Source organism: Lontra canadensis, unplaced genomic scaffold, assembly GCF_010015895.1.
Source record: "Lontra canadensis isolate GAN:19392208 unplaced genomic scaffold, GSC_riverotter_1.0 scaffold61, whole genome shotgun sequence".
NCBI lineage: Eukaryota > Metazoa > Chordata > Mammalia > Carnivora > Mustelidae > Lontra > Lontra canadensis.
The window spans coordinates 9,440,494-9,460,798 of NW_022631055.1; the positions used below are offsets into that span (position 1 = coordinate 9,440,494).

Here is a 20,305-nt window from a genome sequence, read left to right on the forward strand (position 1 = left end):
ATTACTTCATATATTTATTTGTTCATTGCCTATCTCCCTATAAAACATAAGCTTCTCTGAAGACAGGCACCTTGTTCATCTTGCTTACCACTGTATCCCAGACTGATAGCAATGCCTGGCATATATAAGGTACTCAATAAACACCTGTGGAATGCATTCATGGGGACATCATCTCATTTACTCCAAGCAAACTTGTGAGTAGGGAGTATTGGCTTTGAGCCACAGATGAGGAGATTCACAGTAGAGAACTTACCCGAGGTTGTTCAGAGGGACCGTGCTGGGGGTGAACTTCCAGCAGGGGTCTCTAGCTCCAAAACCATTTCCACCATTCCATACAGCTAGAGAGCACCCAGGCACGAAAAAGCCTGTTAGTGTATCATAGTGAGCCTCCCACATGCATCCAGCCTTAGGTAGTGTTTTCTAAACTGACATGATGTTCTCATACCCCGTAGTGTTAGACAGCTGCGCAGAGAGTGGGGGCGTTGCACAGGCTCGATACCTACAGGGTAAAAGAGCCATTCCTTACCTCCTGCCTGTACCCCCTGCCCCCATGGATTCCTCTCCCTGGTTTATGCCCTCACAGCTCTGAAGAGGAGGCTCAGAACATGGAAGAAAACCTGTTACCACAGCCGCCCTTGCTGATCCTGATTCCTCTAGTCACTTACTCTAGGACCTCTGTTACTAGAAAGTAGTGGGCCTTCTCCTTGTGTAACTCCTAGACCACATCGAGGAAACCTTTCTCAGCCCAGGACTCCTTCATATGTTCCCCACAGAAGTCCCTTCCATCCCTAAATGAGGTCAAGCAGCATGCCTGAGAGACTCTCCCCAGTTCCCTCTTCTCTGAATCTGAACAAATGTGCATTTTCACTTTCTAAACAATGTGACCCTTTCACCACAAACGTCAACTTGGGGTGGAAAGAAAGGCAAGGATAGGTCCCCCTAACTCTTCTAACTTCTGAAGGAGGTTTGTCTGCACAGTGGCTCATCCTGTTCCTTCTCTGAGCTCCCCCCCCCCTCGCACAGCTCATGTTAGGCTTTCCCCACTCATTTGTGTTTAGAACGGCGCAGAAGCCTTCCTCACTCCCACTGTCTTGAGTCCTGCCAGGATAAGTTCCTAACTTCAAAGAAGCCCCAGAATGCAGCACTGTGCTGGGCTATGTCCATTTATACCGAGAGATGCCCACCAAAGGACACCTAGCAATTCTATTTTAATGAAAACTAATCTTACTAGAATTCTTTTAACTTGATTAATTTAAGACTTGTCTTGCTATATAATTCTTCCCTGGACATTTAATGAACAAATAGTAAGCTGGTATCTATGGAATTAAATCCTGAACCTCATTTCAGTGTATCCTTTCAAGCAGAAAATTCTGCTGAGTATTGGGAATAAGAGCACCAGCCTTAACATATTCAGGTCCGACAAAGTCAGTGACAAGTTCAAAAAGAAATGGAGATTGAGTGATATGTGTTAACGTCCTCTACACAGAACATGAATATCAAATATTCATTTGCTTTTTGGAGAGAATCTGAGGGACAATGCAGAAAAAATGGACTGCACGGGAGAAAAGGCAGATATGAACACAAAATGCCTAACTAGGAGTTTATAAATTACTTTTCAGGTGGCCTGGATATTTCTGATTCTGATTATCATCTGTTTCCATAGTTCTTCATCTTTAGGCGGACTACAGACCCTCTGGTGAAAGCTAGGGAGGGCTCTTCTCCCAGAGAAATGTACAAGTACGTTTTGTATATACTCTCGGGAGATTCCAGACGCTCTGAAATACATGGTGGACTGGGAATCAAGAACCCTTCCCAATACACAGCTAACAGGAGTATTACTCGGTTCATCCCTTCTGGGGGACTATTTAGCAGTACCTCTCAAAATGCATACCTTTGGACTAAGCCTACTTCTCAGAATTTATGCTACAGATAAACATATGCAAAACACATGTGCATAGTTATTTTTGAGACATAGTGTATAACAGAAAGACTGAAAACAACCTCAATGTCCATCTCTAGGAATACTAGGCAGCTATAAAAAATGAGGAAGTTCTTTATATATTAAGCAATTTCCAAGTCATACTGTTATATAAATAAAGGTGCAAAATCATGTGTGTAATACACCATCATTTATATATTTATAAAAGAGAGTATATACAAATACATTTCTGCTTGCATAACAGTTTGTGAAAGAAGATCTAAGGAACTGGTAACACACATTGCCTCTTAGCTAGTGAACAGGAGGTTGGAGAGAGAATCTTCTCTGCATACCCTTTTGTACCTTTGTAATTTATACCATGTGAATGTATTACTATTCAAAAATTAAATAAATAAAATTAATTTCCAAGTTAGAAGTTATATTAAATCTATATAATGGAACATGATACAGTCATTGAGAATGATGTTTTGGAAGAATTTCTCATGACTTGCAAAAAAAAAGCATATATTAGATGAAACAAGGGAGAACACAAAACTGAATTATGAGTGAGTTAAACTTTCTTCCTTTTTATGCTCATATGCTTATCTATATTTTGTAAATGACCTATAGTGCAAACAGTAAAATCAGTAAGAGTTTATTAAAAAAGTAAAGACCCCTTGTTCAAATGACTTTCATTCTTTTTTTTTTTTTTTAAAGATTTTATTTGTTTATATGACAGAGAGAGAGCACAAGTAAGCAGAACAGCAGTCGGAGGGAGAGAGAGAGAAGCAGGCTCTCTGCTGAGCAGGGAGCCTGATGCGGGGCTCGATCCCAGGACCCTGGAATCGTGACCTGAGCCGAAGTCAGCCACTTAACCCACTGAGCCACCCAGGCGCCCCTACAAATGACTTTCAAATCAGAATCCCTACCCCCATCCTTCCCAAACACCAGCCCCATATTTCAAGAGGTCTCTGGACATCCTTGAACTACAGGTGCTCAAACTTGACTTCGTTCACCAGGAACTCCCAAACACTGTTCCTTCTTTAAGTTTAAATTTAAATCAGTTACTAACATATTGTCATAAACTACAAATCAGTCACATTGTGATTCCTTTTTCTCTTTCTCCCATCTTCTCCTCACTCTGTCCTCCTCTGTTCCCAAACTGGTCACCAAGTCCTTTGATGTTACTCTATTATCTCAACTCTGAGGAGAGTCCTCTCTTCCACATTTCTGTCTCCTACCTGATGTGGGCCCTCACCAACTCCCATCAAGATTTAGTCTTTCCCTTGCACTCCTGAGGCACATTTCTGAAGTACAGGTGAATGGGACCACCTGCCCTACTGAGCGCCACCCCCCTACCCCCACTGTGGTAAAGCCCACCCACTCATTCCAGGTGGCCATCAAGGATTATTTCCCCCAACTGAACCTTCCAGCCTCAACCCCAACACTCTTCTGTCATTGCCCTTGCTCTCATATTGCTTCTCTAGGCAGTCCACGTATTTCCACACCTCTGATTCTTCTGCCCAGGATACTAGTCATCTCCTCTGTTTAGAAAATCCCTTCTTCTCTTTCCAGACACAGCTCAAATGTTCCCTCCTCAGTGGAACCTTCCCCAGCCTTCTCTCCATCTTGTACAGCAGTACTCATCACTCTGCTCTCAGACATCTCACAGCACAGACAGCCCCACACCCTGTGTCAGATCAGAGTTAACCATACATGTCTAGCATATCCTCTGAAGTGTAAATGCCCTTAAGGCAGGGGTAAAATACCATTCATGTTTGTAGCCTCAAACCTTAGTACCACACAAGGAACATAAGCAAGGCACAATAAATTGCTTTTGAACAGAAAGCATAGTGAAGTTGATAGGAAAATCATTCAAAATAAAACTTCACTTTACAAAAAACCAACCAAACAAACAAAAAAACAACTTCACTTTACATATAACTTCTCTGCCATAAATCTCATGCTGTAATAAAATCCAGTTGCTTTACTATTTAAGCCTTGGACCATCTGACGCAGGATATGTTACAATACTTGCCTAGCACTCTGCACATGCAAACATCTCACAACGAAGGATGCAAGTTGATACTAATTCACGTTAGCGGTTAATTTACATTGTACTGGCCTGCAAATCCCTATGTTTATTTAATGCCCACAGCATTAGTCTTCCATTCACAAAGCTCAAAAGAAGATGAACAGACTCCACTAAAACTTTTCAAATATTTTCCAGTCAGGCTAAGCAAAACAAAGAACATTTCACTAGAAAGGCATGCTTTTGTTTGAATGATTACGAAGTTAAAATTAGGGGTAAAACCAAGGACATTGTGCAGTGACATGTTTAGATTTGGAGTCCCCAAAGGAAAAAAAAAATAAAAATCAAAAAGAATCTCCTTACTCTTAGTTTGTAACAAAATATACACCAGTCCTCAATGGAAAGGTGGAGACCTCCTTTCATGGGGTTGGTCTCCAGGCCTGTGGGTGTGTGGCGCCTCAAGACAACACTTGATGTCACATAAATTCCCCTCTGCATTTCAGCAGACAAAGGCATTCCTCAGTGTATTTTTTCACCTCGGTTCTGGGTCCCAAGGCCAAGGAAACATCTTTCAACAGTTTTTCAAGCTGTTTCAAGCAGTTGAAAATGTCCCTCAAACCCATTCTCGGCATTTACTTTCAGGGCACTGGTGAATCCCTTTTTGTTCCCAACCTTGGTAAGTACCTGATCAGGTCTCCCATCTGTCAAAAGGTAGATTACTTGTGTTTCTTCATCAGCAAAAGCAATTTGCAAGGCATGCAGGGTGTTTGTGGAACTTCCAATCTACAAAGGAGACAGAGAGGGGTACTTGAATCTCCAGAAAACTCTCACAAACAACGGTTATTTATTTTCTGCTTCCAAAAAAAAATAATAATAATAATAAAATAAAAAAGAAAGAAAAATGCCTGTGAAATAAAAGATAAAATTATACTGAAGTAATAATTTAAACCCAGTAATTCCAAGGAGCCAAATCCTTGGGCGTGCCATAAAAGCCTCTATCCAGACAATTCCAGGGCTACTAGAAGCCAGGACTATGGACTTCCTGTCCTGATGACATAGTTCTTAATGTAACTATCTTTGTAAGGCACTGAGTCAGTTACTATTCATGCGGCTGTCAACACAGTTTAAACACACAGTTTGAATACAAGCCCGGCAGGGCAGAACAGGATTTATTCAAACATGAGCATGGTAACATCAGCCATCTGGGGTATAGCAAAGAAACTGTTTAAGTTTTTAAAACTCCTGCAGTTTCTGCCCAGGGATACAGAGTGCTGGCCAGAGTGTCACTGCCAAACTTATAACAAAAAGAAGCCAGACGAACAACAACACATCATTGCCTTTTGTTACACTACTCAGAGTGCTCAGGTCATAGGGCGACCAGCTGGCCCCAAGTGTGAGGAGAGACAGGCGCGTGCAGGGACCAGTGAGATGTAAGCACAGGCTCCTGGGACGAGATGCAGGGTACATTAGGTCAGAAGAGCTTGCCTGGGGTGATTGGTGAACTGGTGGAGGCTAGCTGGCTATATACTGGTGAGAAGGTAAAGGTCTGCAGGCCACAAGTAGAGGGGAAATCTGCATTCTCTTGAAGGCATTTTCACCACAAAGCCCACAGGCGCTCACAGAAAAGACTGGCCCAAGAAAGTCTCCTTCATGGAGCAGAACTGGGGAAGAAGAGTGACACAGGAACCCTTATGCTCCATCTCACCTTCAGAATAAAAGCTCTAATGAGTGAATGTGTGGGATGAGGGAGGTAGGGGGGAGGGAGGCAACAAACACAGTCATCCTTAGGGCACTGGTGAAAATCCAGGGCAGCAAAGGGAAGGAAAGGGGGGAAAAACCAAATCCTCCACACCTGGAAAAGGAGCCGGGCTAGATGCTGGGCTCAGAACTAAGTGGGACAGACCCCTGAGCCTCTAAGACTGCAGTCCCCCTAAAATGAAGGCTCAGAGAACACACACCCCACCCTTCCCCTACGAACACTGACCAGCAAGGAACATATAAAGAGACAGACTCTGTCTGAGGCCCAGTGTGAAGGGAAAATTAAAATCTGAGGGCAGATCAGACACTAAAGGACAAGCCTCTAACACGTCATCCCCCACCCTAAGCCTGAGTACCACCACAAGAATGTGAGGGCAGGTGCACTGAAGGTAACAGGAACAAACAGACCACAAACCCAGCCCAGCTCTGGATCAGATTAAGTTTATGCCTCTCCCCCCAAAAAGAAACGTATGCTCATTTCCAGACGTGAATAACATTTATCTCAGTATCTATATACTACACATGATGTCTAGCTTTTAAGAACAACAAAAAATGAACACCCTAAGCAGAAAGAAACAACATACTACCAAGATACAAAAGTAGTCATCAGAAACAAATTCAGGGGACACCAATGCTGAAACTATGTGAAAGAAAATTTAAAATAACTGTGATTAATACATTAACATTTCTAATGGCAAAGGTGAACAATGCTGGAGACCAAATGGGCAATTTCTGTAGAGGGATGGGAACCTGAAGCTGAAAGAAAACACTAAAAATCAAAACCACAGTAATGCAGATGAATACAATAAATCAGAACAGAAATGAGCATCAAAGGGCTGTGGGATGATATCAAATGGTCTGACATGTGTGTAACTGGAAACACAACAAAGAAAACAGGATAGTAGAAATAACTGAAAAAAGGAATGGCTGAGAATTTTCTCAAAACAATGACCGACATAAACACATGGACCCAAGGTCAAGTAGGATAAATAAAATAAAATACCCTGACACTCCTACTGGAGTGGTGGCAGTGAAGGCCAAGGGCTGAACCAAGATTCTCATCCCCACCAAGTGTAACAAGCCCTCCCTGCCTGTGTCCACTCCTACCAGCAGTATTGAGGTGATATACCCCTCATAGTCCAAGTGGGGAAGCTGGACTTCAACCTCTGTCTCTTCCTCACAGTATGTAGACTTTTGGGTTGAGCCTCTTTCACTTATCAAAATGCATTTAAGATCTACCCATGCTATTTCATGAATTGAGACTTCGTTCCTTTTTATGGATGAGTAGCATCCCTCACTGAATGGATGTAAAATTGTTTATCCATTCCCTGTTGAAGGACATCTGTGTCATTTCCGACTTTGAGCATTTATAAATAAAGCTGTTACAAACGTTTGCTTGCAGGTTTTTACATGAATATACATCAAAAGCTGTGAAGGGCCTGAGATTTTGCCTTAGTTGCAAACTCACATGGGTGCCTGGGTCACCAACAAAGGACTTTACTACTCACAGCAGCAGCAGTAGCCAGAATGTCGGTGTTGGGGGCGAGGGCGGTTCAGAACCAGTTTCCTGGGTCCCAATTCCCACAAGGTGATGGCGAGAGGGTTAAGTGACACTTGCACATACAGTAGGTTGTGTTAAACGAGAGGGACCCTGAACTTAGGAAAACTGAATATCCTATAGTGGACTATAAGCATGTTCATTCTTTGCTCTGGAGTCAGATATTACCTTTATACTGGATAATAAGCAGGCCACCTTTTCCTACTTCCCAAGGCTGTCTGCTATATAAACATTCATGAAAAAACAGAACAGAGGTTCTTGACAAAAGAACATAGATTACGGATTTGAAATCATTCCTCTTTTTTAATGGAGGCTTTTAGTGCATTAAATTCCTGCCAGCACTGTATTAGCTGGCATTCCACGTATTTTCATGCTGTGCTTAATTTTCGCTAAATTTTATGAAATTTTATTTTTTTTTAAGATTTTATTTATTCATTTGAGAGAGAGAACACAACTGGAGGAGAAGGGCAGAGGCAGAAGCAGACTCCCCACTGAGCAGGGAGCCTGATGCAGGGCTCGATCCCAGGACCCTGGGATCATGACCTGAGCCGAAGGCAGACACTTAAATGACAGAGCCACTCAGGTGTCCCTAATTCTATGAAATTTTAAATTTTCTTTGTGATTTTCTTTCTGTGGTTTAAAGCCTGTTCTTTAATTTCCAAGTGTTCTGAGATTTTCATGGTGTCTTTTTGTTACTGATTTCTAATTTGATTCCACTACAGTCAGAAGATATCTGTGTGACTCAAAACTGTAAGATTTCAACGCTTTTAAATTTGTTAAGGGTTGTTTTAAAACTCAAGATATAATCTATTTATGTGAATGATCAATGTTTCTTGGAAAAGATTATATATTCTCTTGATGGGTGGAGCATTCAATAAACGTTAATTAGATATGCTTACCTGAAGGTGTTGTTCAGTTCTTCCAAATCTTTGATGACTGTTCAATAGTGCTATCAACTGCTAAGACTGGGGTACCAAAGTCCCCAAGTAGAATTGCTATATTTGTCTGTCATGTCTTTTGACTCCACCTGGCTTTGTTTCATGTATTTTGAAGCTTTGTGGTTTGGTGCATACATATTTAGGATAGCTGGCTTCTTTTTTCTAAATTAAAATATAACTGACACAAAATGATACATCAGTTTCAGGGGTATAACATCACGACTGGACATGTTTATGTGTTGTGCTGTGTTCACCATGAGTGTAGTTAGGATTGTTATCCTCTTGCTGGACTGATCTTTTTCTTATCATGTTAAGTCTCTTATAGTTCTCTTTCCTTTAACATCTACTTTATGTAATATTAACATATTTACTACAGATTTTTAAAAATTAGTGTTTGTATATCTTTTCCATCTTTTTACTTTCAACCTGTGTTATTTTTGAAGGGAGTGTCTTTTAGATCACATAGAATTGGATCATGTTTTTGTCTACTCTCCAATCTCTGTCATGTAATTGGTATATTTAGATGATTTACATGTAATTACTGGTATTTAATTAAGCTCCCATTTTTTGTTTTCTGTGTATTTCCTCTGTTTCTCATTGTACCTTATTTTTCCTTTCCTTCCTATGGATAATTTGAACATGTTTTTAGTGTTCTATTTTGATTTATTTGTAATGTTTTTGAGTGTGCTGCCTTATGTAGTGTGCTTCATGGTTGCTCTAGGTATTTTCTTATGCTTATGTGTAACTTATCACAGCCTCCTGATACCGATACACTTGAAGTTTATCACTTCAAGTATAAAAACTATTCTTTCCATTTAGGTCCCTTGTCTGAAGTACTTTCCCTATATTAATTATATACCATATTAGATGTTGTTAAACTTTTGCTTGAACCATAAAACATGATTAAAGCAACTGGTGAGGTTACAGATTCTCTACTATGTTTATTTCTCTATATACCCATTCTACTGTTCTTCCTTTACTTCTGAAGGTCCAAGCTTTCTTCCTATTTGGAGAACTCCATTAGCCATTCATTCTTTAATGATATGTCTCCCCGCACCAAATCCTCTCCGTTTCCCTTCTCTTTCCATCCTGAGGATATCATCACCAGAAAGATGATTCACAGCCTACAGGTCTTTTCTTTCAGTACTTGAAAAATGTTGTGTGTGCCACTTCCTTCTGGTCTCATGGTTTCAGATGAAAAACTGCTGTCATTTGAATTGGCGTTCCTTTATAGTTTACGTGTTATTTCTCTTTGGCTATTTTTAGGATTCTTCTTCGTCTTTAGTTTTCAGAAGATGAAATATATAATATTTTATGGTATGGATTTCTTTGGTTTTACCCTGTTTGGGGTTTACTTAGGTTCTTGAATTATAGTTTTTATGTTTTCATCCAAATTTGGAGAGCTTTTAGCCATTACTTCTTTGAATACATTTTTAGTCCCACACTCTTTTCTAGAATTCCGATGGTATGACTGTTACCTCTTTTTTACTGTACCAGAGATCTCTGAGGCTCTGTTGGTACTAGCATCAGTTGATTGCTCTTCTCATTCAAATGTGGATTTCTTGGATCGTGGTATGATGAGTGATTTTTATGTCCTGGACAATCTGGTTACTATGTTAGGAGATTATTCCCATTTAAATGTCATTCAGCAGGCAGTCACCCTGTTCAGGTTTAGCATGTTTATTTTAGCCTATGTTTGTGGGCTTTAGTTCCAATGACGATTTAATTTTTTACCCCATGCAGTCCTATTCTGGTCTGCTTTGTTCTACTTGTGCTCTGGGGCTCCCACTCAGTTCCTATTTGGTGCTGCCTGTAGAAAGCCTAGGAAAGGCACGTCTCTGGGCTGCCTAATGGTGCTAGATGACCTGCTGGGGTGTACGAGCAGAAGCTGCTGAGCCTGACTCTATTTATACTGCTGAGTTGAGAGCAGGAAGATACAAAGCTTTGCCTTTGTTGTTGTTGCAGGACTGGACTTCCCATTGGTGCCCCAGTTGTGAAGCTGTGACACTCAGGGACTTTGCTGTTGCCAGCAGGTTCTGCCACCTATAGGTGACCTGGTTTTAGAAATGCCCAGGCTTTGCTGCTGCCACTGCTGCAGTTGCATGGGACCACCAACCGTACCCCAGGCATGCAGTGCAGTCTGAAACAGCCTGGGATGTTGCTACTGTGGCTACTGCCAACAGATCAGACCACTCATACAATGCTGTGGCATGGGGGTAATGGCGGCCAAATGACCTTACTGCTACCATTATTTCTAGTGGATCATGCCCACCAAACTCGGGTTGTAAAATGACAACTGGGCAGCTGGAGTTTTGCTGCTTTTGCAAAAACACTGGACCACTTGACAGGATCTGAGTCGAAGAGCAGGGACTGGGATAGCAATGGCTATATTATCACCACGGCTATACTGTTGACACTACTTCCAATGAACTGGATGATGTGTCAGAGCATGTGTCCTGGAGTGCAGTTTGGGGAGTCTCACTAGATCTCTGGTGGGTCTACCTTTTCCCAGTGTCTTTACTCAGACTCTATGCACTTGTCAAAACCCACAGATCTATACACCAAAAAAAAAGTGTTCTGTACAAATTAAAATACAGTTCAACTAGGATATGGGGGGAACCAGCATACTGATGAATGATGTAACCACACTGAAGTAGTTGGGTAAAAAAGTACCTGACTTAGTAACTTTAGAAAATAGCTCTTTGACTGGATACTGTAAGGCTAAACACAGAAAGAACTATGTGTAAACAGTACACTCTAGCTGATAAATTTGTTTCTCAGAGTATGGGTTAGAAATTCTGAAACTACTTTATATGTATACTAGGGTTGAACAAAAAAGTAAATACATTACAGATAATGATAACCAGGTTTTTCATGGGCAAGGAAGTTACAAATAAGCAAATACACGGATTACAAATAAATCCTGTGGCTCTGGATTTTTGTAAGATGTATTAGTATGAACTCATGGTTTTATTTTTCTTTTTTAATGAAAATACAGATAAATAGATAGAGGAATATAGATGTTTATGGACAGATGGGCTATTATACATATATTTCCCATCTTTGTCTACTGAGAAGACCTAGAAGCAGTGAGTCTAGTAGCAGCAGTAAGCATACCCCAACACCCAGATTTTGGTTTATAAACACCATTCTCTAATAAAAGAAACAATGGTTCCCTGGAGAAGTGGTAAACTCCAGGGTTGAGGCTGGGAAAATATAAGATGAACATGAAACATCTCATAGCACCAGAACGTAAGGAAGTATTCAAAAAAGAAAAAAAAAAGCTAGATGCAAATATGAAGGATATAGGGGGCAACCTGAAAGAGTTCCCAATGGCCAAAGTGGGAACAAGCTTAGTAACAACAAAATAAATAATAGCATTCAACTATTACTGAAAGAGTAAATCAATATTCAGGAGTCCAATATGAAATAAATATGATTGATGAATAAATACAAGGGGGGAAGAGGAAACTCTTAGTTGCAGAAGAGTTCACATGCATAAATGTAAAAGGAATGGAGGAAACAGAAAGTCACCATTAGAACAGCACTGTGAAAACTGCTGTAGAGAAGATCCACCACAGCGTACTAAAATTCACGAGTAAATATTTAAGAAACACAGGATATGTGCAGTCTCAAATCATCTCATCTGAAACACGTTTTATCTATAAAAACAAAAACAGTCACTTTACATGGGAGCAACCTGACAGAAGCCACCTTACCCACATCTCAAAGTTAACATGACTAGTATATTAAGGCATATCAACCACTCAACATGATGCCCTAAGAAGGATGTATCACCTCTGAGGTGTTCTAACCCCAATCTAACCATGAGAAAACATCAGATATATCCAAACTGAAGGACATTCTACAAAACACCTGACCAATACTTTTCAAAAGCGTCAAGGTCATGGAAAGACAAGGAATCACTGAGAACACTTTACAGACTGGAAGAGACTGAGGAGACTCTGGAACTAAATGTAATGTGGGAGATGGGGGAAAGAAGTGAAGGGGATTACGAGGTAGAAACTTCCAGTTATCAAATAAATAAGTCATGGGGATGAAAAGTACAGCAGAGGTAACATAGTCAATAATACTGTAATAATATCATGTGGTGATAGATGGTGACTACACTTACCATGGGGAGCACAGAGTAATTTATAGAATTGTCAAATCACTATGTTGTACACCTGAAACTAATATAAAACTGTATGTCAACTATATTTTGATAATAAATTAAAAAAAAAATCCAATGTGGGACCCTAGACTGAATCTTGGAACAGAACAGTAACATTAGTAGAAAGTCTAATGAACTCTGAGTGAAGTCTGAATGAAGCAATGTGATTTTCTTAGGTTTTGTTTTAAATAGATTTTATATTTTAATTTTTTTTAAGTAGGCTCTAAGCCTAACTCAGGACCCCATCATCAAGAGTCACATGCTCAACTGACTGAGCCAGCCAGGTGCCCCTGTGATTTTCTTAGCTTTGGCAACTGAACTATGGTTATGCCAGATGTTAACATTAGGGGAAGCTGGCTGAAGAGAAATACAGGCCCATTCTATGTACTATCTCTGCCACTCTTTTGTTAAGACTAAAATAAGTTCAGAGAGAGGCAAGATGGCAGAGGAGTAGCAACCTGAAATGACATCAGGTTCCGGGAGTTCAGCTAGATAGGTATAAAACCATTCCGAACACCTACAAACTCAACAGGAGATAGAAGAGAAGAAGAGCAGAAATTCTAGGAACAGAAAACCTACCACTTTCTGAAGGAGAGGACATGCAGAGAAGTGAATCTGAAAAGATGGGAAGATAAGACTGCGAGGGGAGGGAACAGCTCCCGGCAAGCAGCGGCGAAGTGTGGCACAAAATCAGGACATTTAGAAGTCTGCTCTACTGAGGGACATCACTCCAGAGGCTAAGCAGGGGTGGAGTCCTCGTGGGGAAAGTGTGGTCTCAGGTCCTGCAGGGTCACAGAAAGATCGGGGGTGTCTGAGTGTGGCAGAGCTACCATGTATTAGAGCCAAGGAAGCCGACTACAGAGACAGAGCCAAAGAGTGAGCTTTCAGATTGGGGTTACCTTAAACTGTGATCAAAGGCACAGTCGGGACACTGCTCTTTGAGCAGAGACCCCACAAGCAGCAGATCCAGGGAGACTCACCTTCCTGCTCCAGGAGCAGCAGCATGGCAGGAATCTGCTGGGTTTGGAGACTCCAGGCGGGGACATGCACCAGAGATAGAAACCCTCAGTCACGGGCCAGGTGAGCTCAGAGTGCAGTCAGAGACCAGGGAGACAGGAGTGACTGACTGCTTGTCTCTGGGGGCACAATGAGGAATGGGGCCCCAAGTTCTCGGCTCCTCTAGACCGTAGACTGGAAGGCTGCCATTTTCATTCCCGTCCTCCAAAGTGGTATGGAAAGCATCAGGGAACAAAAGCTCTGAGGGTGAACCCGAGCAGATTACTTAGCCCAGTCCCTGGCAAGGGCAGTGCTATTCTACCTCAGGCATTTGAGAATCACTGCAACAGGCCCCTCCCGCAGAAGATCAGCAAGAACATCCAGCCAAGACCAAGCTCACCGATCTTGGTATTGGAGAACAGTGGAACAGTGGAACTCCAGAGCTAGGGGAAAGCAATGTACAGAATTCATGGCTTTTTCCCCTTGAACCTTTAATCTTGCAAAGTTAATTTTTTTTAGTTTTATTTTTTTCTTATTCTATTTCTTTAACTTTTCCTCTTTTAACGTTTTTAAACTAGTTCATCTTCACCATACCTTTATAAAAAAATTTTTTTAAACCTTCATTGTTATAGTCATATTTTATTCCTTCATTGTATTTAACCTTATTTCTTGTATACATACAGGTTGGTTTTTTTTTTTTTCCTACAAAATTTGGGATACATTCCTAATAGATCAAAATATACCCTAATCTAACACATGGCTTTGTTCTAGTCTCTAGACAGGGCACATTCCCTCCTCCTTTTTTTTTTCTTTTTCCAACCAACTTATCTTATCAATTCCTTTTATAGAATTTTATTAAAATTTTCACATTTACAATCATATACCATCCCTTCATGTTTACCCTTACTTTTGTGTGTGTGTGTGTATGTATGTATATGTATGTATGTATGTATGTATGTGTGTGTATGTGTGTGTATATATATATATATACATATATATGTGTATATATATATATGTTTTCTTTTCTTTAAAATTTTGGAAGGTAGTTTCTTCTAAGAGACCAAAATACACCCAAAATCAAGTGGGTGGCTCTGTTCTATTCACCAGTCTAATATATGTGTGTGTGTGTGTGTGTGTGTGTGTATTATTTTTTATTTTTATTTCTTTTTTCCCCTTTCTTCTACCCCGGTTTTGGATCTTTTCTGATTTCATTAGTGTACATTTCTCTGGGGTCTTTGCCACCCTTCTAGTATTTTATTCTCTAGTTCATATATTCTTATCTGGATAAAATGACAAGGCGGAAAAACTCACCACAAAAAATAAAGAACAAGAGGCAGTACGGAAGGCTAGGATCTAATCAATACAGACATTGGTACTATGTCACAACTAGAGTTCAGAACGACAATTCTCAAGGTGCTAGCTGGGCTTGAAAAAGGCATGGAAGATAGCAGAGAAACCCTTTCTGGAGAAAAAAAGAACTAAAATCAAACCAAGTTGAAATAAAAAATAAAAATAAATAAAATATAAATATTTTATATATATAAATATAAATATAAAATAAAAATAAAAATGAAAAATAAAATAAAAAAATTTAAAAAGCTCTTCATGAGGTACAAGAAAAAATGGAGGCTCTTATTGCTTGGATAAATGAAGAAGAAAGGAGAATTAGCGATATTGAAGACCAAATGATGGAGAATAAGGAAACTGAGCAAAAGAGAGACAACTACTGGATCATGAAGGGAGAATTCGAAAGATAAGTGATACCATAAGACGTAACAATATTAGAATAATTGGGATTCCAGAAGAAGAAGAAAGAGAGAGAGGGGCAGAAAGTATACTGGAGTGAATCATAGTAAAGAATTTCCCTAATATGGCAGAGGGAACAAGCATCAAAATCCAGGAGGCACAGAGAAGCCCCCTCAAAATCAATAAAAATAGGCCCACACTCCATCATCTAATAGTAAAACTTACAAGTCCTAGTGACAAAGAAAAAATCCTGAAAGCTGCTTGGGACAAGAGGTCTATTACATACAATGGTAGAAATACTAGATGGTCAGCAGACTTATCCACAGAGACCTGGCAGGCCAGAAAGAATTGGCATGATATATTAAGAGCACTAAATGAGAAAAATATGCAGCTAAGAATACTATATCCAGCTAGGCTATCACTGAAAATAGGAGAGATTAAAAAGCTTCTAGGACAAACAAAAATTTTAAAAATTTGCAAACACCAAACCAGCCCTACAGGAAATATTGAAAGGGGTCCTCTAAGCAATGAGAGAGTCAAAAAGTAACGTAGGCCATAAAGGAACAGAGACAATTTACAGTAACAGTCACCTTACCAGCAATACAATGGCACCAAATTCCTATCTTTCAATAGTTACCCTGAATGTAAATGGGCTAAATGCCCCAATCAAAACACACAGGGTATCTGAATGGATAAAAAACTAAAACCCAATAATATGCTGTCTACAAGAAACTCATTTTAGACCCAAAGACACCTCCAGATTTAAAGTGAGGGGGTGGAAAACAATTTACCATGCTAATGGACATCAAAAGAAAGCTGGGGTGGCAATCTTTTTATCAGATAAATGAGATTTTAAGCCAAAAACTATAATAAGAAATGAGGAAGGACACTATATCTTACTTGAAGGGTCTGTCCAACAAGAAGATCTAATAATTTTAAATACCTATACCCCTAACATGGGAGCAGCCAACTATATAAACCAATTAATAACCAAATCAAAGAAACACATCAACAATAATACAATAATAGTAGGGGACTTTAACACTCCCCTCACTGAAATGGATAGGTCATCCAAGCAAAAGATCAACAAGGAAAAAAGGCCTTAAATGACACACTGGACCAGATGGACATCACAGATGTATTCAGAACATTCTATCCCAAAGCAACAGAATACACATCCTTCTCAAGTGAAACTGGAACAGTCTCCAGAATAGATCATACCCTAGGAAACAAATCAGGTCTTAACCAGTATCAAAAGATTCGATCATTGCCTGCACATTTTCAGACCACAATGCTTCGAAACTAGAACTCAACCACAAGAGGAAAAGTTGAAAAGAATGCAAACACATGGAGGCTAAAGAGCATCCTAGTAAAGGATGAATGTGTCAACAGGAAATTAAAGAGAAATTTTAAAAAATTCATGGAAACAAATGAAAATGAAAACACAACTGTTTGAAATCTTAGGGACACAGTAAAGGCGGTCCTGAGAGGTAAGTATATAGCAATACAAACCTGTCTCAAGAAACAAGAAAGGTCTCAAATACACAACCTAACCCTACACCTAAAGGAGCTGGAGGAAGAACAGCAAAAAAAGGCCTAAACCCAGCAGAAGAAGAGAAATAATAAAGATCGGAGCAGAAATCAATGAAATAGAAACCAAAAGAAGAGTAGAACAGATAAACAAAACTAGGAGCTGGTTCTTTGAAAGAATGAATAAGATTGACAAACCCCTAGCCAGACTTATCAAAAAGAAAAGAGAAAGGACCCAAATTAATAAAATCATGAATGAAAGAGGAGAGATCACATTCAACACCAAAGAAATACAAACAATTAGAAGAACATATTTTGACCAACTATACACCAGCAAATTTGACAATCTGGAAGAAATGGATGCATTCCTAGAGACATATCAACTACCAAAACTGAACCGGGAAGACATTGAAAACCTGAACAGACCCATAACCAGTAAGGAGATTGGAGCAGTCATCCGAAATCTCCCAACAAACAAGAGACCACGGCCAGATGGCTTCCCAGGGAAATTCTACCAAACATTTAAAGAAGAATTAATACCTATTCTCCTGAAGCTGTTCCAAAAAATTGAAATGGAAGGAAAACTTCCTAACTCATTTTATGAGGCCAGCATTACCCTGATCCCAAAACCAGACAAAGACCCCACCGAAAAGGAGAATTACAGACCAATATCCTTGATGAACACAGATGCAAAAATTCTCATCAAAATACTAGCCAATTAAGATCCAACAGTACATTAAAATGATTATTCACCACGACCAAGTGGGATTTATTCCTGGGCTGCAAGGTTGGTTCGACATCCGCAAATCAATCATTGTGATACAATACATTAATAAAAGAAAGAACACAAACTGTATGATACTCTCAACAGATGCTGGAAAAGCATTTGACAAAGTACAGCATCCTTTCTTGATCAAAACTCTTCACAGTGTAGGGATAGAGGGCACATACCTCAATATCATCAAATCCACCTATGAAAAACCCACAGCGAATATCATTCTCAATGGGGAAAAGCTGAGAGCTTTTATCCTAAGGTCAGGAACATGGCAGGGATGTCCACTATCCACACTGCTATTCAACATAGTCCTAGAAGTCCTAGCCTCAGCAATCAGACAACATAAAGGAATAAAAGGAATCCTAATTGGCAAAGAATTCAAACTCTCCCTCTTTGCAAATGATATGATACTTTATGTGGAAAACATAAAAGAGTACACTCCAAAACTGCTAGAACTCATAGAGGAATTCAGCGACGTGTCAGGATATAAAATCGATGCACAGAAATCAGTTACATTTCTATACACCAACAGAAAGACAGAAGAAAGAGAAATTAAGGAATCAATCCAATTACAATTGCACCCAAAACCATAAGATACCTAGGAATAAACCTAACCAAAGAGGCAAGGAATCTGTACTCAGAAAACTATAAAGTACTCATGAAAGAAATTGAGGAAGACACAAAGAAATGGAAACACGTGCTATGCTCATGGATAGGAAAAATACTGTGAAAATGTCTATGCAACCTAAAGCAATCTACATGTTTAATGCAATCCTTATCAAAATACCATCAATTTTTTTTCAATGAAATGGAACAAATGATCCTAAAATGTATATGGAACCAGTAAAGACTCCAAATAGCCAGAGGAATGTTGAAAAAGAAAGCCAAAGTTGGAGGCATCACAATTCCAGACTTCAAGCTCTATTACAAAGCTGTCATCATCAAGACAGCATGGTACTGGCACAAAAACAGACACATAGATCAGTGGAACAGAACAGAGAGCCCAGAAATAGACCCTCAACTCTATGGTCAACTAATCCTTGACAAAGCACGAAAGAATGTCCAGTGGAAAAAAGAGTCTCTTCAACAAATGGTGTTGGGAAAACTGGACAGCCAGATGCAGAAAAATGAAACTGGACCATTTCCTTACACCACACACAAAAATAGACTCAAAATGGAGGAAAGACCTCAATTTGAGACAGGAATTCATCAAAATCCTTGAGAAGAACACACGCAGCAACCTCTTCGACCTCAGCTGCAGCAACTTCTTCCTAGGAACTTCACCAAAGGCAAGGGAAGCAAGGGCAAAAATGAACTATTGGGACTTCATCAAGATTAAAAGCTTTTGCACAGCAAAGGAAACAGTCAACAAAACCAAAAGACAACTGACAGAATCGGAGAAGATATTCGCAAATGACATATCAGATAAAGGGTTAGTATCCAAAATCTATAAAGAACTTATCAAACTCAACACCCAAAGAACAAATAATCCAATCAAGAAATGGGCAGAGGACATGAACAGACATTTCTGCAAAGAAGACATCCAGATGGCCAACAGACACATGAAAAAGTGCTCAACATCACTCAGCATCAGGGAAATACAAATCAAAACCACAATGAGATACCACATCACACCAGCCAGAATGGCTAAAATTAACAAGTCAGGAAATGACAGACGTTGGAGAGAATGCGGAGAAAGGGGAACCCTCCTACACTCTTGGTAGGAATGCAAGCTGGTGCAGCCACTCTGGAAAACAACATGGAGGTTCCTCAAAAAGTTGAAAATAGAGCTACCCTATGACCCAGCAATTGCACTACTGGGTGTATATCCTAAAGATACAAACGTGGTGCTCTGAAGGGGCACGTGCACCCGAATGTTTATAGCAGCAATGTCCATAATAGCCAAACTATGGAAAGAACCTAGATGTCCACCAACAGATGAATGGATAAAGATGATGTGGTATATATTTACAATGGAATACTATGCAGCCATCAAAAGAAATGAAATCCTACCATTTGCAACGATGTGGATGGAACCAGAGGGTATTATGCTGAGCAAAATAAGTCAATCAGAGAAAGACAATTATCATATGATCTCCCTGATAACGAGGAATTTGAGACGCAGAGTGGGGGGTTTAGAGGGAAGGGAAGGAAAAAATGAAACAAGATGGGATCGGGAGGGAGACAAACCGTAAGAGACTCTTAATCTCATGCAACAAATGGAGGATTGCTGAGGGGAGGAGGATTGCTGAGGGGAGGAGGGTGTGGAGAGGGTGCTTGGGTTATGGACATTGGGGAGGGCATGTGATATGGTGAGTGCTGTGAAGTGTGTAAGCCTGACGATTCATAAACTTGTACCCCTGGGGCAAATAATACATTATATGTGAATAAAAATAATTAAAAAAAAAACAAAAATGATTTAAAATTTAAAAGGTTAAAAAAAAAACACACCAAAAAACTCCTTCAACATTTGGGCATCAGAAATGTAGCTCAGATGGTAAATAGTACAACTCTTCTCTCTGAGCCTCATCTCAATAGTCTTATTGACAAGCCCACTGTTCAGGGAATGTTGAAAAGATGGTAGAAAAGCTAGGAGAAAGCCAGACTGAGAATCAAAGGAAAGACAGTTAGGAGTTAATGCCTCCTGGTCCAGGAGCCTTGGGCCAGACCCTACCTCCAACTACTAGGCAGACTCTGTCCCAGCCTGTGCTCCTCTGACCTTAGTACTGGCTATACCTCCTTGAGGAACTACCACTTCGACACCAGCACATGGCAGTGTCAGAACACCTGAGTGGTTAGTCCTGAATTCACTGGGTTGATTCCTGAGCCAAGCAAGTCAAAAGAATATAGAGAAATCTGGTCATCTTTAAAATAAATTTT

At 40.0% G+C, this 20,305-nt stretch overlaps 1 protein-coding gene across 2 annotated transcripts in view; it reads right to left on the reverse strand.

The window, feature by feature from the left end:
- Positions 1 to 20,305, reverse strand: part of VWA3B (von Willebrand factor A domain containing 3B) — a 209,078-nt gene that overhangs the window by 107,762 nt on the left and 81,011 nt on the right. For both annotated transcript variants that reach the window (XM_032877890.1, XM_032877889.1), the window contains exon 10: positions 4,635 to 4,733. In XM_032877890.1, the coding sequence (XP_032733781.1) occupies positions 4,635 to 4,733 (99 nt within the window). The remainder of the gene's footprint in view (positions 1 to 4,634; positions 4,734 to 20,305) is intronic.